The 26031-nt window shown below is 46.1% G+C and overlaps 1 protein-coding gene and 1 long non-coding RNA gene across 2 annotated transcripts; one reads left to right on the top strand and one right to left on the bottom strand.

Annotated features, from left to right (window-relative positions):
• Positions 1-267: 267 nt before the first annotated feature.
• On the bottom strand, positions 268-1308 carry LOC149523746 (uncharacterized). Its single transcript, XR_016350519.1, has 2 exons — positions 1173-1308; positions 268-327 (listed from the first exon to the last, which is right to left on the bottom strand). It is a non-coding gene; the product is annotated as an uncharacterized LOC149523746 (long non-coding RNA).
• On the top strand, positions 1217-23125 carry GCSH (glycine cleavage system protein H). The gene is made up of 5 exons (XM_075940011.2): positions 1217-1436; positions 11960-12039; positions 14590-14653; positions 20988-21119; positions 22456-23125. The coding sequence occupies exons 1-5, from the start codon at positions 1292-1294 to the stop codon at positions 22551-22553; spliced, it is 519 nt and encodes a 172-aa protein (XP_075796126.1). The 5' UTR covers positions 1217-1291; the 3' UTR covers positions 22554-23125.
• Positions 23126-26031: the final 2906 nt, after the last annotated feature.

Below are 26031 nucleotides of genomic sequence, written 5' to 3'. Positions count from 1 at the left end.
CCTGCATTTTGCTTCAACTACCCCAGACTAACAGGGCTACATTTCTATCACCTCCTGAAGAGTAGTTAAACCAGCCTAATTCCTGCTGTAGACAGCACTAGGTCTAAGTGAGAAATCTTTCATCATCATGGACCTACCACCTACTGCTTCTCAGACAGGTGGATTATCTAATATGCCAACTGGAGAGTCCCTCCAGCTAACATAGGTAGCACTACAACACAGTAGCTACAGCATTTTAAATGTAGAGAAGCCCTTGATTTACATCACCTGTGCTTCGTGAATTAGTGCCTTGCATGTTCAGAAGCTTCAGGGGGTAGCCGAGTTAGTCTGTTACAGAAAAAACCAACAAATGGTCTGGTAGCACTTTATAGACTAACAAAACATGTAGATGGTATCATGAGCTTTTGTGAGCACAGCCCCCCACTATCCTCACTCCCACATCCAGTCCCCAGTTCTGTCCTTTTCTCGTGGGCCCATGCACCCACTTCCTCTCCCATACTACAGCCCCCTACACCCTCCCCCCTCTCTCACCACAGCCCCCTACTCACCACACCCCCTACACACTACACCCCCTCTCACCACAGCCCCCTACATCCCTCCCCCCTCTCACCACAGCCCCTTACACACTACACCTCCTCTCACCACAGCCCCCAACACCCCTCACCCTCTCTCACCACAGCCCCCTACACACTATACCCCCTCACCAGTCTCTTACATCCTCCCCCCTCACCACAGCCCCCTACACACTACACCCCTTCACCAGTCTCCTACATCCTCCCCCCTCACCACAGCCCCCTACACACTACAGCCCCTCACCAGTCTCCTACATCCTCCCCCCTCACCACAGCCCCCTACACACTACACCCCCTCACCAGTCTCCTACATCCCCCTCCCCCCCCTCACCACAGCCCCCCTCTCACCACAGCCCCATCCTACACTCCTACATCCTCCCCCTCTCACCACAGCCCCCTACATCCCCCCTCACCCTCTCCTCACCTCCCCCCCTCCACCCCTCCCCACTACCTCTCTCACCACAGCCCCCTACATCCCTCCCCCATCTCACCACAGCCTAATTCTGCCCTCTCTCACAGACCCCCACCCACTCGCATTCACACCCCTTGTTCCCCCCACACCTAGCTCCCCTCATGCCGCACGCCCCGCCCCGCACGTACCCCAGGGCGGAGGGCGGGCCGCGTCGGTTGGTCCCTCCCCCGGCTCCGCCCGCGGGGTCAGGCTCAGCGCGCCGCGGGACTGTGCGGGGCCGGCGGGCGCCGGGCTGCGAGCGGCTGAGATGGCGCTGCGAGCGCTGCGGAGGGTGGCGGTCAGCCTGGCTCCGCGCTGCCCAGGCCGCGGCGGCCCCTTCCCCTCTGCCCGGTCGGCCTGGCCTCAGGCGGCCCCGGCCCGGAGCCTGGGCACCAGCGCGCTGCTGTTCTCCGGTGAGTCCGGGCACGGGCCGCCGGCCGGGCCCACATGGCGGGAGGCCAGGCCTGGCGACAGGTCCCGGTGCGTGTGTGGGGCCGGTGCGCGGGGCAGGCGCGGGGGGGCACATACGAGCCTGAGGGCTGCAGTCGGGGCGCGGGTGCTGCTGCCTGGTGCGTGTCCCCGTTAGTTTGTTGGCAGCCAGCTGGGCCCTACGGGAGAGCCGCAGGTCGGGAGAGCCAGTCCCCTGGCAGTTTCCACATGGAGGTGCAGAGCCTTTTGGAAATCGTAGACCTAATCTGGGGACCCTCGCTTGAAAACCATGGCGCCTTGGAGGGAAGGGGAAGGTCTTGTTTTGTAAATAGCGCAGCAAATCACTTGCAAAGCGGAGAGTCTAATCCAGGACGCTTGACTCCCGTTCCCAAGATTATAGCTAGAAATCTACCGGGTTCACTAATCTACGGAGAAGGGGATTTATGCCTAAAAACCACTCGTGGTTGGGTATGTTGCTCAGATCAACATATTTGTAAAGGGCTAAGTTATAGTGAGACAAAAGTGAGATGGAGTTAAGTTAGTAAACCAGGTTCCACTATTAGATAGCCTGGTTTGTAAAATGGACAGTGGGCCATTATTTTGATCACAGATGCTTCTTCACATTAGAAACATCTTACCTGTTTTTATCAATAAAGATGTGTCTACACAGCACCCTTACCTCAAAATAAGACATGAAATTTGTGCTATGCAAATTGCATAGCTTATTTAGAGATTATTTCAAAATTGCTTATATCGAAATTTGTTAAAACACTATTCTGATAAGTCGCTTAACCCTTGTGGAATAAGGAATAGTGTGCCCACTATTTCAAAATATATTCCAAAATAACGGGCATGTTTAAAGATGAGGAATTGCTATTTTGGAATACTTCCGGTGTCCCAAAATAGCCCCACTAGAGGTAGCTTGAGTGATGTTGCAATGCAGCTACGACAGGTATAAGCACAAGGTAGACGTGGCGCAGCCATTTTTGTCACTATGGCATAATCTGACCACTTGTTAGCATTGCTACCCAAATGACCATGAGGTGCTTCCTGCTGGTGAGAAACTTGCTAGTGTGCATGAGGTATTAGATGATTTTACTTTACTATGCATAGTATGATGCAGTAGAAGTTTGTATACCTGATCTAAAAGAAGACATTGGCAAGCTTTTTTGTAGACACAGGCACTAAACATTCCACATTCACTGATATCCATCATACACATTAGAGATGTAAGTGACTAATTGATTAGTCAGCTTTCTGATAAGCAAAAGCTTATTGGATAGTCAACGCACTAGTTAACTAGTCGCTCCCCCCAGGGGAGATGAGAAGGGGGTGCTGGCTTAAAAGCTGGTTCCTCCAGCTCTGTGGGAGCGGGTAGGGGGCAGCGATGGTGTTCCACATATGAAATGTACAAGAGCTCTTATACATTTCAAAGGCAGAATGCCTTAGCACTTACACCTTTGAAATGTAGCAACAGTTGGGCAGGCTCTAGCTATATTTCAAAATGGAAACACCCTTATCGATTAATCAAATACTTAATGGAAATTCCATCAATTATTGGATTAGTTGATTAATCTATTTTTAACATCCCTGATAACGCACATGGGAAAAGTGATAGATTGGGCTCTGATCCTACAACTCTTACTTAATGTAGATCCATAGACACCTCCTTGAAGCTTCAACAAGTGAAGCTTTGATGGTGCACCTATGTGATTATAAATTTAAGCGGAATGAATCACTGAATTTTCCCCTTAATGGACTACGTGAATTTAGGTCTGAATTTTATGCAGGCACATTCATAAGGGTACAGAGGTCCTCTTGCAGGGTCTGGGAGGGGGTATGGGTGCAGGAGAGGATTATGGCCTGGGGGAGGGTGTAGGGAGGAAGTGCAGGGTCTATTAGGAAATTGTGACCACGTGGGAGAGGGAGCAGAGGATTTAGGTGATGTCCTGGGGAAGGGGAATGGGGTGCTAGATCAAGGAGAGGATATGGGTGTAGGAGAGCATTTTGGCCTGCTGGTGGGATGTAGGAAAGGGTGCAGGGTCTGGGAGGGAGTTGCCATGGAGAAAGGGTGAATGAGGGTGCAGAAGATTTAGGTGGTGACCTGGGACAGGAAGTTGGAGGGAGAGAGAGGCTGGGGTGCTAGAGTCAGGCTGTGGCCAGAGGCACTTACCTTAATGACTCCTAGTCAGAAGCCCTGCAGGATCCTGAGGCAGGTTTGCTAGCTGCTCCCTGTGGCTCTCTGCTCCAAGGGGAGGGAGAGGCTTTATGTGTTGCCCCCCCCCCTCCCAAATCTCTCAGCTCCCTTTAGCTTGTTTCTGAGCTGAGAGATTTTGCTGGGGGGGAGGGGAACAGAGTGCACCCTCCTATCTCTCACCTGGAATAGGGAGCCATTAGACACTTAAGGTGCCATGAGGCTGCTCTGTGCCTGAGGGTCCCAGCAAGGTGGTATGGGGCTGGATTGGGTGGCCTGCAGGCCGGATCCAGTAGCTTGGTGGGCTGAATGATGCCCCATAGCCATATCTTGCCTGGCCCTGCTATACACTGATGTGTGAACACCTAGGCTATGTCTACACTGGCAGCTTCTTGCGCAAGTATGGCTGTTCTTGCGCAAGAATCCGCAGAGCGTCCACACTGCCCGCCGGCTCTTGCACAAGGAAATTTACAGTACAGCGTGGTAAGAGAGGGCTTCTTGCGCAACAGGTGTAAGCCCTCTCGCGCATGAGCTCTTGCGCAAGAAGGCAATGTGGATGTGCAGCAGGTGTTTCTTGCACAAGAAAGCCCTATGGCTAAAATGGCCATCAGAGCTTTCTTGTGCAAGAGAGCGTCCACACTGCCATGGGCACTCTTGCGCAAAAGCACAGCTCGCACATGGAAGTGTGGATGTTTTCTTGCGCAAGAAGCTGCCAGTGTAGACATAGCCTTAGTGTAGAGGTGTTGCACCGGTGCAAAATATGTCTTGCAGCAATGTGACTTACTTCAGGTGTGCTTCACGTTGGATAGGTATTTTGTCCATTAAGACAAAACAGTGGGATGTATTTCTCCCTTTGACTAGGTTATCATACTAAAAAAGATTTCTGTCAAATAGTATATTACTCATGAAGTTCTTAACAGAAGCAGATTCTTAGTTTAAGAGTACTTGTTAAGGTGTTAAACTGCAGTGCTACTGTGAATGTTTTGAAGTCCTGAACTTCCATTACTGGTTCATTATTAACTAATAAGAGAAGACCAGTACCACGAAAGACAATAAATCAGAATGTCTTAGATCAGGGGTGGGCAATAATTCTTGATTGGGGGGCCACTCCAAGATTTTGGAAAGTGGTCAAGGGCTGTACTCTTCCATGATCTTGATGGAGGTTGGGTGCATAAAGAACTTGGGGTAAGGAATTGGGGTGCATGCTAGAGGGAGTTTGGGTGAAGGAGGCGGTTGTGACCTAGGACAGGGGACTGGAGTGCAAGGGTTTGGGATGTGACCTAGGGTAGGAAGGGATTGTGACTTGGGGCAGAAGATTGGGGTGCCAGATCTGGGAGGAGGTACGGGGGCAGAGGGTTTGGGTATGTTGGTTGGGAAAGGGAGGAGCTGCGGTGCTAGAGGCAGGCTTTGGCCAGGAGACTTACCAGCCAGCAGGCAAACCAGCCTGCCTGCCTGTAGAGCTAAAGGCTTACAGAGCTTAAAACATTTCCCAGCTAGCCAGCCTGCTTGCTCAGCCATGTGTTTCAGTGAATAATTGAGCCAACAAGAGAAGCCGACCAATAAGATTGTGTTGGGAATAGGGGCAGCTCTTGAAGCTTTCCTCCCTCCCTTCCAGTTATGAAACAGAAACGAGGCCCTGTAGCCATGTTTCTGAGCAGTGTGTGGGGGCTATGTCTAGACTACAAGCTTCTTTTGAAAGAGGCTTTTTCGAAACAGTCTTTCAAAAAAGCCTCTTTCAAAAGAGAATGTCTAGACTGCAACCACTTCTTTCGAAAAAGTGACCCGTGTTTTCAAAAGAGAGTACCCAGGTAGTCTGGATGCTCTCTTTTGAAAAAGCCCTGTTTGCATTCAAGAATGCCTTTTTTCGAAAGAGCACTTTTGAAAAAAGGCTTTCTTCCTTGTAAAATGAGGTTTACAGTGGTCGAAAAAAATGCCAAGTTCTTTCGATTTAATTTTGAAAGAACACGACGGAAGTCTAGATGCAGGGGAAGTTTTTTTCAAAAAATGCCACAGTATAGAAACACCCTGAGCAGTGTGCGGGGCAAGCAAGGGAGCCTGCCTGGGGCTCCCTGCTGCCTCAATGGGCCAGATCTGGTGGCTTGGCAGGCCGGATTGGGCCCATGGGCCATATTTTGCCCAGGCCTATCTTAGATAAAAGAGATGCAGAAAAAGTGGGTGTGTGCAGACAGATTTATATTAGCAAAGATCTCCAGGTAATTAATTTCCTGACAGTTTATAGCTAGCTGGGTTAAGGCCCTGGAATATTCCATTGTCTCTCCTTATTCCATGTAAATTGTCAAGAGAAATGTTCTTCTCATTAGTTCATTGCTTAATTGCAAGAGTGATTCTTGAATCATCTCATCATGACAATCTTTCTAATATATGGGGCATTCCTTCCATAGATATGCCCTGTAAGTAATAATTAAACCACACATTGTTGTGGTTGACTCCAATTTTTCTTGCTTTTAGGGCACTTAGGAAAGTTGAGATGACTTAACTGAAGATGGGAATTTAAAATGAACCCATTAAAACCAAAGGAAAGACCTCTTTACTTCTCAGTGAGTGCATCCACCTGGATTTTAATGATCTTTAAATGTACACCTTCAACTAATTCAGTGTAATTTTCCTGACATATCTTGTGTTTTCAGTAGTAATGCACTGGGGCACAGCAGATCCACAGTTAATCTCAGATTTTTGCTGCGTTCAAAGTTTAAATATTCTTGAGACTATTCCAGGCAAGGTTATTTATTAAATCTCTCAGTTGACGTGAATTTAGAATGTTTGTTGCCACAGTCAGATGTTTTGAAAGTTTAAAACACTTGACTAATCTGGATTAAACCTACTTTAAAATCTCGAGTATAATGCGCATCTGCCTTTTAAAGGTCAAAATTCTTGAATAAACTAAACTCTTATCTATAATGCACACCCCCATTATATTCGAGATTTTAAGCTATACATAGGAACAAAGGGGCTTGGTGCCTGTGGCCGGGCCCCCTGCCCAGCTGAATTCACACCTGCTACAGGGTCCCCCACCCAGCTGAGCTCGTGCGTGCCGAGCTCGCGCCTGCCGGGGGAGCCTTCCCCGCCCAGCTGCCGGCGCGCCGAGCTCGCGACTGCCTGGGGAGCATCCACCGCTCAGCTGCCAGCGTGCTGAGCTCGCGCCTGCCGGCCCCCCCGCCCCAGCCCAGCCCATACCTGGCCTCCTGCCCAACCCCGCTCATGCCTGCTGAGGGTGAGTTTAAAACTTTTTAAAAAAAACCTCCTATGGATAATGCACATCCCAACTTTGATGTTAAAAAAATGGGAAAAAAGTGTGCACTATACTTGCTTACAGTATGCCTAGTTTTTGTTTAAATTTTGCTTTATAATTAAATTTTATGTAAATTATGTGTCTTCGTGATGAGTTAGTGTCTGGCTTGTGAATGTGATGGCCTTTCCAAGAGGCAGCTGCACTGAGCCTGCGGTCAGCTGGGGACTCCAGCTGATCCCGGGCTCCCATGGTGCTGCCCCTTTGAAACGCCGCTGCAGTGTTTCAAAGGGGCAGTGCACGTGATTAATCATGCGATTAATTGCAATTACATTTTTAATTGCACAAATAATCAGTTAATTTTTTAATCGCTTGATAGCCCTAATAATTTTCTATGAAAAATATTTTCATCATGTGCTTTGTAGTCAATAGTGTAATATATGCCAAGAAAAAAATGGCAAGTATACTATAATACACACTTTTGCATAACTCCAATAGCCCATCTTAATAGATGACCTTTCTGTTTTAGAACCCTTCCTATGTTTCAAAAACTTGTGTGGTAGGGTCCTGGCATTGCAACTTCAAAATTGGGGGTGGGGGGGGTCACAGCCTATAGCAGTGTTTCTCAAAGTGGTCTGCTAAACCACTTTGAGCAATCTGTTTACCGGCATCATAGCCATGGAGCCTCATGGCTCCTATTGGCTCCATTTCACTGTTTGCAGCCAAGGGGAGCTGCAGGAAGCAGCATGAGCTTGCGGCTCCCCTTGGTTGCAAACAGCGAAAAGGAGCCATGTGGCTCTATGGCCACAGCGCTGGTAGGTAAACAAACCAGTGTGGCCAGTTAACAGGTTTCTCAAAGTGGTTTTGCAGACCACTTTGGGAAACACTGGCATATAGCATAGTTGAGCTGCAATCCAGGAGCCTGGAAGGTTGATAGCAAGATCTACTGGGTTTCTTCAGGCACCGGGTTAAAAAGGTAGGAAAAGCTTTGGGGTAGTGTAGTGGGGATTCTGCAAGGGACTAGTGGTTTACATTTCATCCTACATAAGAGGCCAAAAATAGAGGGAGGATCTTGGAGTCAAAAATGATACTTACATGAATTGCCTGGCCAGACTGAATTGTTATAGCACAGGTTATACAGAAAGTTTGGTTTCATAAATAGTCACTTCCAGTTGTCAGAACAACCCATATCTGATTGGACATGTATGTGAGTCCAATGGAGGCCCTGGAGGTTTTTCGCCTTCCTCTGTAGCATGGGGTACAGATCACAGCTAGAGGATTCTCTGCATCTTGGGGTCTTCAAAGTATTTGAAGGCTTCAATATCTGAGATATAGGTGAGAGAATTATTCTAGGAGGGGGGGTGAGATTTTGTGGCCTGCACTGTGCAGGGGGTGAGACTAGATGATCATAATGGTCCCTTCTGACCTTAAAGTCTGAGTCTGAGTCAGGGTGAAGAAAAGTACAAAATTCCCCAACTGCTGCTGTACCTTCCCCATATTCCCAAATTGGAGGATGGGGAAATAGATGAGTAGATGGAAGAAGGAGCAGACTGGGGGTATGTCTACACTGTGGGACAAAGTCAAAATAAGATGCGCAACTTCAGTTATGTTAATTGCGTAGCTGAAGTCGAAATAGCTTAACTCGGCTTTTGGCACAGTCCACACTTCAAGAAGTTGAAGGAAGAACACTCTGCCTTTGACTTCCCTTACTCCTTGTGAAATGACGGTTACGGGCATCGACCGGAGTGCCCCTCTCAGTTCAAATTAGTTGTCTTATCTCGACCGGTAATTCAAACCCTGGAAGATCGACAGCGGCAGTTTCCATCTTCCTCTGCAGTGTAGACGTACTGGATGTGTAAGAAATAGGATGGTGGGCCTATTTATTAAAAAGTAGTCAGGGATTAAAGGTCATGGAGAAGAAATGTTTTCAAATGGGATTCCAACAGGGAGACGCTGGAACATTTTGTTTAACCTTGTCCACATGCAGGGCTGCCAAGTTCCTCTGTTTCCATCTTCACAGGGTTTTTTCTAACTCAGTGGTTTCCAAAGTTTTTAAGCATGAGATCACTTTTTGAATTTAAGTGCAATCCAGGATCTACTTCAAACCCAAACAACCTTGCCCCACCTCCTTCCTGCTCCTTCTCAGAGGCCCTGCCCCTGTTCACTCCATCCTCCCTCCCCCAACCTCGCTCACTTTTATCAGGCTGGGGGCACAGTGCTGAGGGTGTGGGGGAGGAGATGCAGACCCTGATCTTGGGCTAAAGGATTTGGAATGTGGGAGGGGTTCTGAGCTGAGCCTGGGGCAGGGTGTTGAGGTGCAGGAGGAGGTTCAGAGTGCAGGCTTTGGGAGGGAGTGTGGATGCAGGGGGACTCAGGGCTAGGGCAAGGATTTGGAGTGCAGGAAGGTTCAGGAGCTGGGGTTAGGAATGTGGGCTCCAGCTGGACACTACTTACCACAGGCTTCTGGGTGGTGGTGAAGGGGGCTAAGGCAGGCTTACCCCTACCCTGGCCCTGTACCTCTCCCAAAAGCAGCCAGCAGACTCTCTCCATCCCTGTCCCCATCTGCTCCGTGGAGATGAGGTACAGGGTTGGGGAGGGGCACCCTAACATTAGCACCCCTCCTTCCTCTTCTTCCTGTGCCCTGCCCAGCAAGCAGGAGGCTCCCAGGAGTGGGGGGCAACTCGAATGTAGAGGGCAGGAGCAGCACAGCAATGCTAAAGGGGCAGATGAAGAGCCGGCACTGGATAGCTTCCTGGCCAAACAGGTCAGGATCACCTGTCAGAGGTTCCAAGATCTACCAGTAGATCCCGATCTACTGGTCAGCGATCACTGTTCTAAATGGTATTACTAAAGTGACATGCACATAAAGCAAGGACACGTGAAGTAAGGTGTGTGCTGATTGCATACAGTGTTGACTGTGAGAGCCATATGCTCCCTCTGCCAATCATTCAAGTGTTCAATCAGCACAACCTGCAAATTCTTGGTACGCAAGTGCAAGTGCAGTTAGCAGAACATCCCTGTCCTGGGAGACCGTCTTAGTTCCAACAATGTTACTGCCTACTCAGATGAAGATGGGATGCTCATATAACCCACTTCCTAGCCTAGGTTGCCTATCACTGCTCTGGAGAGAATCAGAGTAGTAATACATGCAGAAGTATGAGTGAGAATTGCAGTGAAGTTATCAGCCTAAGAACTTGCTGGTGACCCTGAAGTAGTTGCACAACAATTTATATAAATGTCCCAGAAACAGATCCTGCAACCCTTATTCTGGCTCTGGGTAATCCTTACTTGCATGAGTAGTCTGATTAACTTTAGTGAGCATAGTGTGCAGAATCGGACCTCAGCTGGATGTGCAGAATGAAATGAACTCAGTAAAATATGGACAGTTTTTTGGGATGCAATTATCTTATTTCCATTTTTAAAACAAAGTGTGAATTGTTGAAATGATGCAGTAGAATTGTTGTGATAATGAATAAGTTTAAAGTACGTTTATTTTTCACTATCATAGTTGAATTTCTACTACCTGAAATAGTTAATGTGCATCTTTTTCTGCGAAGGGATAGTATGACCTCTCTATTTCATTTTAGAAATTTAAAATATAACGCATTACATCAGGCACTGTGAAAATTAGTGTTGCAGCAATGTCCTCACGGTTGTCTTTGGAGGGATTAATATGAGACTAGGAATAATTTAATAATTCTGAATCTGAGGGAAAACTTTTTTATGTGGTGACACAACAATGAATACAATTTTTGAATAAGGATGTCAACATGTAGACAACTACACAATTAACTGATAAGCCCAGTCTTATTAATTAATCCTGTTGACTATACACATTCTCTCTTCCTCCCCCTCTCTGCTTCCTCTGTATCAGAGAGCAAATGGGGGCGGGGGAGGCAGGAGCTGGTGTCTGTGGAGAGCGGGACACCAACTCCCCCTGAGCCAACTTTCCCTGAGCACTGGATCCGTGCTCCTCCCCCGCACTATTGCTTCTGATAGAGAGGCAGCAACACGGAGGGTGTGGGGGCAGACAAGAACTGATTCACGTGAGGAGCTGGCTTTCAAGCCAACTCTCTGTGCATGCCAGCTCAGTGGACCACCTGCTCACTACCCCTCTCCCCCCCTTCTGCCTCCTACAGAGCTGCAGTGGGAGGAGAGGAAGGGGAGGCTGCTGTGGAACAGCCTCTGTCCGTGGCGAGTCTGATCTTGCCACATACAGAGGCTGCTCTGTGGCATCAGTTCCTGTCTGCGGGGGGCCCAAGCAGCCTTTGTTCATGGGGATCTCGGACTCCCCATGGTCAGGGGCTGCTGCTACCACGTGCTGTATGAGAGGCAGCAGCGCAGGGTGGCGGGCGGAGCCGGTCTGCATGGGGAGCTGGTTTTTAAACCGGCTCCCCTCACAGACCAGCTGCTGCCTGCCACCCCGCGCTACTGCCTTTAATAGACAGGTAGCAGCGTGGGGTGGGAGGAGGGCTTACTGGGAATGGGTCCAGGAGCACACTAGCTGCCTGCCCCACCCCTGGCGACTATCGAATAGTTGTGTAACCACTAAAGTTTTATGCAATTACGTGACTATTCATTTACACACTATCTAACATCCCTATTTTTGAACGGTCTTTTAATTAACAGTACGATCTTTTTTCAACTAAATCCCATCTGGTGGTGCTTCATGCTGCATGCTTTGAACTGGCGGTTTTAAATATGGCACATTTAGATTATCCAGGGCCAGATTTTGCTATCAATAATCAGATCTCTACTTTATCACTAAAGATGTAAAATAGGCAGGTTTTTTTTAATGGATCTAAATGCTTCTGCAATTTGCACTTATTCAATCTCTGGGCATCTAAAGCTAAATGGTGCAATTCTGATGCACAGTTTAACCTCTCACATCTCTTAATATTAAGCATAATACCAGCACTTTCCAAAAGTGCCCACATATGCATTCCAAACCATAGAAGCCAAACTCAGGAAAAAACAGTGTTTAGAACTGTCAGTACATTTGGTTTATTAATAAAAGTAAAATGTCAGGGATTTTTTTCTGAAACATGAAGTCTGTTTTATTTTAGCCCGCAAATTCACAGACAAGCACGAGTGGATATCTGTTGAAAATGGTATTGGGACAGTAGGAATCAGCAATTTTGCTCAGGTATTGACTTTTTTTGTCTTTCAGTGTTTACTTTATGCATTCCTGCTCTTGTCCTTGATCTTTGAATTGTTGTCCTGTCGTTTTCTTGCATATACTGTAACACTGAAGCATATTCTGGATTTGTATCTCAAACTGTTTCTAAAGCACATTCAGTATCTTCAACATTTGTAGATAAATATTTGATCATGTAAGTTCGGATTGACTTAGACTTGATGAGCATTTTAGTTAAATTAGAACAAACGCAAAGCAGATCTATTGCTCTATGACCATTTTAATCTTGTTTTTATTTTCTTTATAGAAACGCTACACTGCATGAGGAAATTATTGCATTGTGCATGTTTAGGCCAAATTCTACTCTGATTTTTACCTTTTTTTCATCTAAGTGGAGTTGTGAACAGGAATAGAATGTGGTGCAGAGAATTGTAATGTGTATGGTATAGTTATTAATATCCTCATCTGCAGGGCTCGCTGAACCGCGGCGAGCCCTGCTCACCAGCCGTGCTGTCCAGCGATCTGCACATATGCAGATCATCCGAACTCGGCTCTTCTGGGTTGCAATCTAGTTGCCACGGGCGAGTAGGTTGCTTTATTTGTCGAGCCCTGCTCATCTGTGATGCTTACCAAAGAGATTGGACTATTAGCTTTCAAACCTTTGGGCAGGGGTACTTTTTAATGTATAATCCCTGTTCTGACTGGTTAATTGGATGCTAGTTAAATATGTTCATTTAAAACAAAACACATGGGCCCCCCTCGCCCTTCCAAAAAAGAAACCTGCCTGAACCTACTAACAACCAAATGTAGGACATTCATGCAGTCTATGGGATAATGTCAGAAGATTTGAGTATAGCGGGGTTCATGTTCTTCAGATTAAATAGCTTTTTTTCTGTAATTTCAGCATTCTGAATGTGTAAATAAAATCTATTAAATAACTCCCTAGTTCTTTGTGATCTTAAAGGGCTTGAACCCTTTTCCCGTTTAACTCAGTGTCATAACTCCTAATCATTCAAATGACCCAAAACCGGACAGCTGATGAGTACTATGTTGTGCCAAGGGTTGGCAATCTTTTAAAAGTGGTGTGCCAAGTGTTAACTTACTCACGGATCTGTATGCTGGAGGGGCAGAGGCAGGGAGCAGGGGAGGCTGGGTATGGTGATCATATTTTCTAGCTAGCTGCAGCTAAGGAGAAACAGTTTAATTTAAATTATTAAACAGATTAAGCATTTTAACTTTCTCATGTTAGTTTATCAAACTTAATTTGAAATGAATACAATATGTCCAACACAAAAGATTTCAATGTTTTCTTTATGGCAGGGGTGGGGATCCTTTTTTGGATCGGGGGATCACTGACCCACAGAAAAATCAGTTGGGGACCACACAAGTGAGAAGCAAAGAAGCTCCTCCAAAACCCCCCAACCCTCACTGATGTGGTCCCCAACTGAGTCTCATCATTCCCCAACTGAGACGCCTCATTCCTCTGACACTCCAGCATCATGGGGTGAGGGGAAGGGACAGGGAGGACTGACGTTCAGGGTTTCCCATAGGACAGATTTATTTTTCTGGGGTGCTGGAGTTACTGGATTTTATGGACTCCCTTAGGCTATGGGGTAGTGACAAAAATGAGGGGTTCAATGTGCGAGAAAAGGTTGCTAGGAAGTGGGATAGGGATGGGGGTGCAGGATCTGGGTGTGAGGAGGGGTGCAGAAGGGGGAGAGGTAGGGTGAAAAAGCAGGCTGGGAGTAGGGTGTCTGGCCAGGTGGAGGGAGCAGGAGCAGGGCAGGGGTAGGTGGCTGGCGAGGAGGGAGGGTGCAGGAACAAGGGAGGGTGTCAGAGAAAGCTGGGGGGGTGTGGGGTCATGGCGGGAGGGAGGAGAGTAAGTGAGGGGACATGGGGGGGGTCTAGGCATAAGGCGGGATGTTTTCTTGGCTTCGCGTCCCCTTGCTGGCACTGCTGCGGCCATGCGGTCCCAGGCCAGTCCCAGAGGTGCCGCTGAGGAGCCTCAGCCTCGGTGCTGCCTCCTCCCACTGCAGTCCCTGAAAATAGGCTCACGTGCCATTTATGGCATGTGTGCTGTAGGTTGCTTATCCCTGTACTAGGCAATGTGTAAATTGTCTTCACTGGGAAGTCTAATAGTCAGAAATCACATGGTCTTTCAGATTACACAACAGTAAATGTTTCGTGCTTTGAGAGTCAAGTCTTAGTTTCCTGACATCACTGGGAGTTTTCCTGTTAAGACCCATATTGTTTCTGTAAAGATTAAGAGTTCTGTAACATCGTGCCTGGAGGAATGATTATATAATTCTTTCTCGTGGACTCATAACACAACCTTAAGCTTATTACAACCCAAAAGAATGAACATCTTGCAATTTAGAGGCCATGAGAAGCTAACTGGTTTTGCAAAATGCAGCCTTTGAGCGGGAGAGGCACCAAACATTAAACAGTGGATTATAATTTTAGTCTAATTATTTCCGTAGTTACAAGTTTACATCCCCCCCCACATGCTCATTTAGCTTTTATTAGACTATATTCCTGATGCATTTGGTTTGCTTTTAGGAAGCATTAGGAGATGTCGTTTATTGTAGTCTTCCAGAAATTGGGACAAAGTTGAACAAACAGGGTAAGTATTTTAATTTTAAGTTGTTAAGCTATTGCTATAACAATTCTTAGATTTTTTTTAAATCTAAATTAACATTATTATTCCACTTCTCCAATTCTTGTTGTTTCTCATATAGTTGAATATTGTTTGACATTACACTTGGATCTTGTAATACTTAAAATTTCATTAATGTCTTGCATATTTATTGGACGTAAAATATGGATTGTGCACATCTTTAAGAAGGCTAAAGGGCTTAATTCTAAACTCTGAATGTTAGAACCGAGCAAATGGAGTTCTCAGGTCTAGTTTAATGGGAGAACCGGCCTTTAAAATTGTAGAGAGACACGTAAAAACAGTTAACTGTTTAAATATATAAATGAAATAGAATTGCAATATATATAAATGAAGTAGAAACTTTTAAAATTGTACAGTGTTTCATACTGTGATATGACAACCTGCCTTTGCTTCTAGGTGGCTTATTTGTTACTGTTTTTGCAAGCTGCTTTTTGGTTGTAGCATTAATCAACACAGCAGCTGATGTGGTGCTTTACAAATTCAAAGCTTTGTACAAACCTTGACCTTTAAGACAAATCACCAGAGCTGGAATTAGAATTTGATAGTTTCCAGCTTCCAGATCTGTGCTTGCCCCATATTACTTCTCAATAATTTAATTGTGTGTTATTAAATTATAGAGTGCAATAACATGTAAATCACCACAAAAAGTGAGTGTTATCAAGCAGAAGGAGACATTTCCTTTGTCATAAGGAGTACTGATGTTCTGGTACATGTTCCAAAAATGATTTTTGCCTAGAGACATAAATAATCCACCATGGACAACAGTCACTGGAAATATCAAAACAAGATTACAAAAGAGGTAAAACAGAAGGATCTCTGTGCTGTAAAGTGTCCCCAGCAGACTATTCTACATAAGTCTTGAATTATAAACATTGGCAGGGCTCGACAAACCGTGGCGAAATCTACTCGCCAGCCCCGCACTGCGCATGCGCGCACCACCAGTGAACAGGGCGACCGGCTGAAATCCACTCGCCACAGGCGAGTAGATAAATGGATTTGTCGAGCCCTGAACATTGGAAAAATTAAGAGGCCCTTTCCTTTTGGGGGTATGTGTAGTATGGTAAGGACAGGTGATACAGCAGGCTGACTAACTTATCTGGAGACGGGGCAGGGACACACACATTCCCCATTCCTCCCAAGCCCTGCTGCTGCTTTACCTCCTTGCCCAGAGTCCTCTTCCCTGACTGACACAACTCAGTGGATTATCGGGGGCTTGGTGCGGAATGGCATTGTGGGTCCGGTGTCACCTGCACTCACCACATCACCCATGGGAACCAGAGTAACCCAGCAGCCTGCTCCGCTCCACTCCACCCCATCCCCTTTTCCAGCCTAATGTGCTCCGCTTCACTGTGGTGGCGAGAAGCCAAATGCAACAGGCTGGGAGATGGATGGTAGAGTGGAGCAAGCTGCTGATTTGCTCCGGTTCCTGCCATCATGGTCGTGGAGGGGGACCAACACCTGCTACCTCCCTGCATCAGACCTCCCAGGTAATCACTTGGGCTCCGCAGGTCCTGTCCATGGGATGGCTGAGGCGGTCACTGGACCCCCAAAGAGCAGCCTTTGACCGCAACCAGCACCACCGTGGACAGAGGCTGCTTTGTGGCAGCATCCCCTGTTGCAGGAGGGTCCCAGCCACCTGCAGACAGGGTCTGCTGCTGGAGCAGCCTCTGTCTGTGGCCAGCCTTGGCCACCGCAGATAGAGGTTGCTTTGGGGTAGCCTCCGTCACCAGCAGCAGCATAGGCGTGCGCAGGACATTTCATTAGGGTGTGCACCCAAAGAATTTTTCTAAAATGTACTCTTTGACCCCCATTAGCCACACCTGCTTACCCCCATTAGCCGTGCCTCTGGAGGTAATACTTTTGGGGCAATATGGACACATGACCAGAAATAAAAGGTGTCATGTGACACACACACACACACCCAAGGACTTTTCCTACCATCCTCTTACCAATAGGGATTAGTTTGGCCCTCATCAACCCCTTCCCCCCATGCAACTATCCTGCAATTGCATTAACCTAATGTGTGTGACATTAACTCGGGGTGGGGAGGCTGGGGGAAGTGTTTCCTCCAATGAGCACAATACATTTTGTGTTGTGCACCAGTACTGAGTTTGTGGCTTGTTAGGATGTGCTACTGTGGCACCCAAGTTATTAATAAGTATTTATGAACCTCTACCTTTTCTCTCAGCTGCCCTGTCTCCTCCCCTTGCTCCATCAGCTCCCCTGGTGCCTTCTGCCCCCCCAACGCCTCACCCACCTCTGCTGTCCTAACTCCTGCCTTTCTCACTGCCCTCAGCCTTCCTGAGACCTACCCCCCTCCACCAGCCCTTCTCTCCCCTCCTGTGCCCATTCCTCCAGGAGCCCCATTCTGATCATGTGAACTACCCCTCCTCATCCCCTCTCCTAACACCTCCCACTACACCTGCCCTGCCTCTCTCCTCTGGTGCTGGTCCTTCCCCTGCAGGTGTCTGCCCTTCTGCTTCACCCCCAGAATTCCCTGGCACCTGCACCTTCCCTTAGCCCTGCACCCTCCTGGTGCTTCCCCCTTCCCCCTCTTTTTCCCTGATGCTCACCACCCTCTGCCCCCATTCCTCTCATGCCCCAGTACCCTCACACATGCCTTGCTCCATCCCTGCCTTCCTCATGCCCACCCCTTCTTTCAAGCCTTCTCCCAGCACCTCCCTTTCTCCCCTCTAGCCCCCCAAACACTTCCCCTCTCTTCTCCCAGCATCAGCCTGTCCCCCCTCTCACTGACACTTCCCCTCCTGCCCTTTTCCTCATTGTCTCCACTTGGTCCCCGGGCATTTGTCTCTCTCCTTCACCCTGTCCCTTGGTGCCTTCCCCTTTCTTCTCCTGACCTGCACCCCTTCCCTCAGCACAAGCCCCTTCCTCTCTGACCATTTCCCCCTATTTTTCCCTCCTCCTCCAGCAGCTGGTCTGTAACAGAGTTCTAGGGTCGCCCTGACTGTCACCCTCTGGTGCTCCCTCTACTCTGTCTTTCTTAGGTTTCTCAGCCCCCTTTTGGGCCACAAACTCCTACCCTGCAGTCTCTGGTTCCCAAAGTTCCATCAGTCTCCCCATCACTTGGTGCCTGCACCAGGTCCGACTTGTAGGGTTGCCAAGTGTCTGGTTTTCTACCCGCCAGTCTGGTTTTCGGGCCCTCTGTCTGGTTAAAAAAAAATCCAGAAAATACCCGACACATGCAGTGTCTGGTATTTCCTGGTTTTCCGGCTGGGCGCCAGACTGAAGCCTGGCGGCAGCGGGGCTAATGGCTGGGAGGTGGGGCGCAATCGGCACTAGGAGCCTCGAGTTAAGTCTGACGTCTTGGGGAGGAGGAGAAGCCCTGTCCCTGAGCATGTTGTGGAGCTACAGCTGGTAGGGTTACCAGGTAGACCACCCCCAAAAAACTGGACACACTTGATCAGGGGTGGAGGGACTGGACAGGGGAGGGGGACTGGCAAGGAGAAATGGGGGGCGGGAAGCAGAGCTGGTGGGAGGTCAGGGGCCACAGGGCTGGCCAGGAGGTTGGGGGGGGGAGGGCGGGAAGGAAGGAGGTGCAGGAAGCAGAGCTCTGAGGGGGTCGAGGAATGCGGGGTTGGTCAGGAGGAAAGGGGGGCTGGGAGGGAGGGGGATGGGAAGCAGCTCTGGGGGCAGGGGCCAGCCGTGCTGCCCCTGACCCCCTCCCCAGGACAAGCAGCTCTGGGGGCAGGGGCCAGCCCCCCCTCCCCCCGCCGGAATCCCGGGCCAGCCGCACTGCCCCCGGGCCCTCCCCTTGCCAGATGTGCTGCCCCCGACCCCGGCCTGGAGTAGCTGCGATGCCCCCAACCCCCACCCCAGGCCAGCCGCGCTGCCCCCAACCCCGGGACCCGCCCTCCTCCCCCCCCCCATACACCAGCTGCGCTGCTCCTGAGCCAAGCTGAGCCAACCCCTGGGCTAGCCGCGCTGCTCCCGATTTCCTGCCCGGGGCACACCCCCCACCTTCCTGCCTGGGATTTAAACTTGCCTTGCCCACCGGGGAGGCGGGGTGACATTGCTGCTCCCTGCCGCCTGTTTCTGTGGGGTCCTAAGAACCGCTAGTTTTGGCTGCGCATGCGTGGCAAACCCAGCGCACCAGGGCGGCCCTTTGAAACATCAGGGTGTGCCTGGGCACACCCCGCATACCCTGTGTGCACGCCTATGAGCAGCAGTCTCTGTTCTGCAGTAAGCTAGGACAAGGATTGCTGCCACCCTGCACTGCTGCTTCTGCATCAGAGGGAGCAACGTGGAGTGGGAGGTAGCCAGTCCAGGAGGGGAACTGGTTTTTGGACTGGCCCCTGCCTGGCACCCTGCACTGCTGCCTCTGGCTGCCGGCTCCACCTCTGGCACTGTCAACTAATCGCTAAGAATTCACGCAGTTTAGATGATTATTCAGTTAACCGATAACATCCTACATGCTGCAGTGAGAGGGGGCTGGTGGTCCTCTCTCATCACCTCAGCCCTGAGACGCCCGTACCCCAAACTCTTCAACTTGAGCCACACTCCAAATTGGAGTAATAATCCCCCCCACACCTATACCACAAATCTCTGCCTGGCCCCACCCAGACGGTCTCACACCCGCCACACAACACTTCAATGTAGGGTGTTGAGTATTGTAAACTAATTAATCAAATAGTCAATGGAATTTCCATTGATTAGTCAATAGAGGGGGATGCTTCCGCTGAGGCTCTGCACTTTAAATGTAGTAAGCACTTTAAATGCTCCTGGTTGGCTCTTGCTACATTTAAAGTGCAGAGCTGCAGCAGTCCCAGCTTGAGCCACCCCCAGCACTGCTGTGGCTCTGCCTCCCTCCTCTCTCCTCCTCCCTCCTCTGCCTCTGATAGAGGCAGTGCGTGGGGGAGAAACTAGTCGAGTAGACACTTACATCTGTACTTCAAACCCCTCAGCTTTACCCCCAGCACATCATCATCTATAGAATTAATTTTGTTATGTGCATCAATATGGAAAGGATGTGTGATACATCACCTCTGTATTGGTGCACATAAAAAAAAATCATTATATTAGGGATGTGAATGTTGAACTGATAGGCATCACCCTTAACAGGTGATGCTTACTAATTATGGTTAACCAGCAACCGGTTGGGGTGGAGTGGTCTGCTGCCTGCCCCCGTTTAAGTGGTTAATTGGTTAAAGGTAATGTTTAACCAGTTAACTGACTAAACAGGTTTTTACATCCTGACATTTCACATGTAGACATAAAAAATTAGAACACTGGTATACATTGATGCTGTTTCACTTTGCCTTTGCTGCAGAATTCTTTATGCCCCTCATTGAGAGAGGTTTATTTTTGTTGCTACCAAAAGTTGCTTTGTAGTGTGTACACCTTCTCCTATTTTGTCATCCACAAACTGCTTTTGCAAACAAAACTTAGTAATGTAGACAAGACGTCCGCATTGTGGGAAATCAGAGTTAATGGGACTATTGCTTTGAGTATTTCACAGATAGATTATTTGAGGTAAAGGTTTAAATGCTAGTTGCACAGCATAAATATCCATTCTGAGTAGCTGCTTAACAAAAGACTGGATGTGCTTCCTGGTGTGTAGTCCCTCTTTGTTGGTCAGAAGTTTTGATGTAAAGCAGTGTAAAAGTAGTCTTGGTCTTGTTTTTTACATTTCACAGAGAACATCGATGTTTAAACGTTTTCTTGTTTTGATCTATCCCATTTTGAACAATTACACAACAGTATGGATTTGAAGGTTCTTTTATGTTTATTAATTTAAATGTAGAATAGCAGAAAATTACGGGCAAGTGAGGGATACCTATTTAATGATAGATATCCTTAAATCAAATTATAGTAAGTTCTCATATAGCATTATTCGTACCTGGCCTATCTTTACATTTCAATTATCAGTGAAAATATTGTGTGTGTGTGTGTGTGTGTGTGTGTGTGTGTGTGTGCGCGCGCAATGTAATCAGTGTTTACTAACATTTACTGATAAAATTGAATTCTTCCAAATTGCAAGTAAGACATGAACCCTCAGGACAAATTCCCATCCTTAGTGCAGTACCAAATAGTAGTATTATCCCTTAACTGCCCCATCATTCAGAGTGCATAGTGTAAAAAGAAATTTCAAACTTGAACACTCTAGATATTGTAATGAAACTTCGGCCTCCATGAAAGTTTCATCTTTTCTTCCTCATTTAGTTCAGGGCTGCATCATATTTAAAACCTTTATCTGCAAAAATAAATCATCAATGCCTTTCCTCTTTTTTAGAAAAAAAATTAACACAATCCTGTATTTCAGATGAGTTTGGTGCTCTTGAGAGTGTGAAGGCTGCTAGTGAACTCTACTCTCCTCTCACAGGAGAAGTAACTGAAATTAACACCGCCCTTGCAGATAATCCAGGACTCGTCAATAAATCTTGTTACGAAGATGGTAAGAAGCCATAGTTTCACATTTAAGGAGTAAACAACACTTCTGTGATCAAGACCCAGATGCTGTCTCTATTACACGCCAATCTTCTGTTGTCCATATCTCCAGTTTAATTATGGAAGAACATGGCCTGGTCTACACTACAGTTAGATTGATATAAAGCATCTTACATCAACCTAATTATGTCATTGTCTGCTGCCTTGTTCCTGCTGATGCCAGTGCCTTACTGCAGTGACATAATTCCACTTCCATGTTTAGGGTTTATGTCAATGTAGTTAGGGGGACATAAGCCCTAAGCATGGAATGGATTACTTACATTAGTTTCTAGCTGTCATTCTCAGTTTCATAGCTTCCTGCTGCATATTTACATTTGACCAGAAAGGTTGGAAAGCTTTTCACTGTGAACCTGGTGCCCAGGCTCAGGCTGTCACCCCAGGGTGGGTGGAGGTCTACAGATAAAGCTTGGGATGCTCTCCCCCACAAGGACCGGGGAGCCAGAAGTCTGAGCTGGGAGGAGTAGGGTGGGGAAAGGGAACAGCCAGGCTCCTGGCAGGGAGCTCTGCATGAAGTTAAGAGTCCATGTTGCTGGGAGCTGAGCGCCTTGGGCTCCCTGCAGGGGCAGGGCTGAGAGGCTGGAAAACAGTTGAGCTTCCAACAGGGAGCTCCTTAGCGCTGAGAGCCTGGGCTACACACAGACACAGACACAGACACAGACACAGACACAGACACAGACACAGACACAGACACAGACACAGACACAGACACCCTTTCTCTCCTCCCTTCCCCCCCACATACCCGTATCCTCAGAAATGCTTCTGGTGAGCACGCATACCACCAACAGGAGGGTAGCATGGACATGAACAACTGCAGTATTCTCTGAAATGGCTGTAAGCCAACCTAACATAGGTCTACTTAAGTTTGTAGTGTAGACATGTCTCACATCTCTGAGCATCTTCCAGCTCCAATACACCCTATAGTATGAAGTTTAACATTTTAGTCCTATCTTTGCTAGGGAGCTGATTTGTTGCTTATAACTTCCAGCAATGTTCAGTACTAACTATACTGAGATTGCTATTTAAGAGGTGGTTTAAATTCAAAGGAAGAATGTATTTTGAGTGGTTATATTTCCTTCTTTAAGCATAACCGATATTAAGCACCTGCAAATTGTTTTGCCCCTACTAGATGACCAAGTCCTTGTGTCTACTCCAATTTTAAGGAGCTGTAGGTAAATGGAGGGTGAATTTAAAAAAAGGATTTCCTTAATGTTTGGATTTAGATACATTTATTGAATGGGTCCAGTTAATTTTTTTTAAAATGTAATTTAATTTTTTATTTACAGGTTGGCTTATCAAGATGACTGTGGACAACCCCTCAGAACTTAATGAACTGATGAATGAGGACGCATATGAGAAATACATAAAATCCATTGAGGACTGACATGAAACGCTAGAATAAACCACTAAAAATATTTACTTCAGCGTAGTTTGTCATAGATTAGTGGTGTACAGAAGGTTTGACATTGGGCAGCTTGAAAAAAATTGCATATTCCAGAAAGTTTGGATAACATTTCAAGACAAATATGCTGCCTCTGAATCATGTTGTACTAAAAAGCAACCCTGTGACAATAAGAGATTGCAGATGGGGAAAAATTGCTTAACGTTTGCTCCCCTTTGTTAGTGATTTTTTTTTTTTTAGTTTACTAAACTTAATGATATCATTTTCAAAGTTTGGAATGTCATCTGGAGTAAAACAAATTTAGTTCTTAAAAATACACACAGTGTTGCAGCACTGTAACATGCAACAGCCTTAGCAGCAGCATGGTAACTGTGTTAGCTGTCCAGATACATTTATATAGCTTAACTGGCTGTTGTAAAACAAAAGCTGCATCATGTTTCAGGTGTACACAGCAATTTTTAGCTGAAATCTGCTCTGGCTGTAGCTATTTTCTACAGATAAAGCTACAGCCTTGCAGCAGACTAGATAACAGAAAATAAAAAAACCTGACTTTACCAAGTACGTTTCCTGGTATTTTATATTCCATAACCCATTTTGCGTATTTATATAAAATTTGCATCCTGTTTGGAAAATGCAGTATTAACCTACTACTTGTACAAACTTGGGACTCAAAATACATTTAACCTTTCAGAGACTCTGGATCTATATACTCTAATTTTGCATTGGCATGCTAGAATGACTAATATCTTGTTTTAACACATGCACGATATCATGCCTTTCTCAGCCAAAACCATGATGGGTTCATTGATGTGAAGAGGATCTGAAGTTTCAGTAAGAGGCCAGCTGTGTCTATTATTTATACAACTCAAGGATAAATCTAAAGTACTTTTAAAAAATTGATTTAGGACTAGAAGGGGGATGGAATAGATACTCTTGTTGGAAAAACTTAATTTGGGAGATGAGAGAGGATATAACCACAATTTGATTGAGGGAAGTTATCTGTATACTTTGCTCTTCCTATGAGTTCTAGTGCTATTTGGATTTCATTTTTCCCCTTCTAACCCAGGTGCAGAGAGAGATTGAATTTTAACATATTTTTTAAGAAAAGTAAATAATGCCATCAGCTGATGGTTAGGAAACAGCAGGTTTTACTCATTCTTTAACATGACCCAGTGAGGAAATAGTTTCAGTGATTGTATGTGAATATTGAGGATCATATATGACTTCTTTTGTAGGGAAGGAAAGCCACCTGCAGACTACCAAAATGTCAAATTTCGGATACTGGGTAGTGGGTGTTATCATAAAAGGAATTAGTAATTTTTTAAAAATGTATTCTAACCACAATAGACTACTTGTAGTCAGTGCTGCAAGATGTTTGAGAACTGTGTTGTGCAGCCTGAGCCAAATAGAAGTAGGCAATGAAACATAGTATGTGCCCTACAAGTGTTAATTTGCATTGTCAAACTATTCTGAGGGGAATTGAGAGGGTTTTCTTTGGACTGTACTACTGCTCTTGTTCCTGAAGTTCTGCAGGAAAGTCCTTCCATTATGTAATCAGTCTCTTTTTGTTCATACTTCAGTGCCCCTCATGAGTGGTGTTGACAGTGAAATCTTTTATGTCTGACTTTCATACCCTTTTAGCTATACAAAATAGTAGCCCAGTGTGCTGAAAAGCATGCGATGAACTAAGAGCTGAGGATTGTTTTAGGAGGCTGGATTTAAAATTCTATACTTAAAACCTTTTAAGGTGATCACAGATACCAAAAAGCAACTTTCCTGATTTTTGACTACAACAGCAGCAGCACATCTTAGTATAAAATCAAGACATTTAAGACAAGGGACCCTATTACAGACAGAGAGAGAATCCACATGATCTGTATTTTTCCATACCTCAAACTGCATCTTATAAGGACTGTTGCTCTTTCTTCTAGATTGGTAATGACTTAATAGAAAATTCTGTCCAAGTGTTCATACCTTTGAAATAGTTACACTGTGACACAGATCTGAGGTAGTCCTATTCATGTATGGACTATATGGAAAATTGTATGATCAATGCCCTGCTTCTGTGTAAATACGCTTGAAAGAGATTGTAGCTGGTGAACTATTTCATAGTTTAATCCTAATTTACCGTGGATTTTTAAAGCCTTCTCACTTTCTTTTCAGCCTAAATTGCAGACAGATTTATCTAATGGCTTGATCACACATCTGGGACTAAGGCAGTCTATATTCTCATCCTAGCTCCTTGGCTGACTCTGTGACCCTGGGTAACTCACTTAATTTTTAGGTTTCAATCTCACCATTGCTAAAATGGCCTTACGTACAAGGGTGTTATGAGGATAAATTAATTAATATTGTCAAAGTGCTTTAAAAATGAAATCCATTGTGCAAATACAAAGTATAACAGTTGGCTCACAGTGGGCCTACCTGGTTGCTAACCAGAATCCACAATTGACATATCACATGTACTAATGAAAGGTTTTAATTAGCATAAAAGTTGAAGGCAGAGAGGAAGGACAGAATAAAGTAATTCTGAAATATGACTGATCGGGAATTACTAATGGGAAGGAAATATGTTTTGGGATCAAAGTTTCCCATCTGCTGTCTCGGAAGGAGCAAGTTAGTATGGCCTGTAACTATAAAAATCTCAAGTTGTGAAGTGTTCTATTATAGGTCGCTCTAGTTTACTTAGAAAACAATAAAAACAAATTGCATTCAGTACTCTGTAGCCAAAGTCTATATATATTATAATACTAGGCATTAGTATCTGTAAATTCAGAGATGGGAAAGACCCTTTAAATTGTCCAGATTATCTTGCTGCCCATACAATATGTCCATTGTCTTGTCTAGGTTAAGATTATATAAATCCAGAGAACCCAACACTTCTTAGGAACACTATCTTATATTCCAAAATGGCTTTATTTATTGGAAATGTATGGCCAAAATAGACATTTATGCCATTGGCCAAGTACATGATTAGATCATGGCAATATTGCTGGTATTTGGTTGAAACCTGTGCCTTGGACTATGTAAGCTGTATTCAGGTCTGACTGGTTTTCTTGCTTGTCTGGAAATAAGAATCCATGGCCAATGAGACAGATCTCTCCAGGCTAACTTTTTGAAAAACTTATATAGACTTGTCTAAGTAAAGTAGGCTTCGTAAGGCACTGTTCTTGAATTTAATGTGAGGTAGGGAGAGAGATGACTAGTGTTAGATTTTATCAGCAACAAACTGATTTTTTTATGCCTTATAATTCTTTAAAAGAAAGAAAATTATATATATTCAACTCTTGACCATATCTTTGACTGTCCCACTAGAAAACATTATACAGACGGTCCCCGAGTTGCAAACGGTCAAGTTACAACCGTTCGCATTTACGACCAAAGCTCCCATGGAGCGGTCGTAAAGGCGGTCCCCGAATTACAAATGCGACCTGCACTTACGAACAGTGCAGTTGCTACG

Source organism: Pelodiscus sinensis, chromosome 12, assembly GCF_052426305.1.
Source record: "Pelodiscus sinensis isolate ZL-2025 chromosome 12, ASM5242630v1, whole genome shotgun sequence".
NCBI lineage: Eukaryota > Metazoa > Chordata > Testudines > Trionychidae > Pelodiscus > Pelodiscus sinensis.
The sequence above is the reverse complement of the archived record's forward strand: the minus strand, read 5'-3'. Positions and strand labels throughout refer to the sequence as shown.

Coding starts and splice junctions, on each gene's coding strand:
- GCSH (XM_075940011.2), top strand. CDS start 1,292: ATGGCGCTGCGAGCGCTGCGGAGGGTGGCGGTCAGCCTGGCTCCGCGC. Junction 12,040..14,589: donor GAATCAGCAATTTTGCTCAG/GTATTGACTTTT, acceptor GTTTGCTTTTAG/GAAGCATTAGGAGATGTCGT. Junction 21,120..22,455: donor TAAATCTTGTTACGAAGATG/GTAAGAAGCCAT, acceptor TTTTATTTACAG/GTTGGCTTATCAAGATGACT.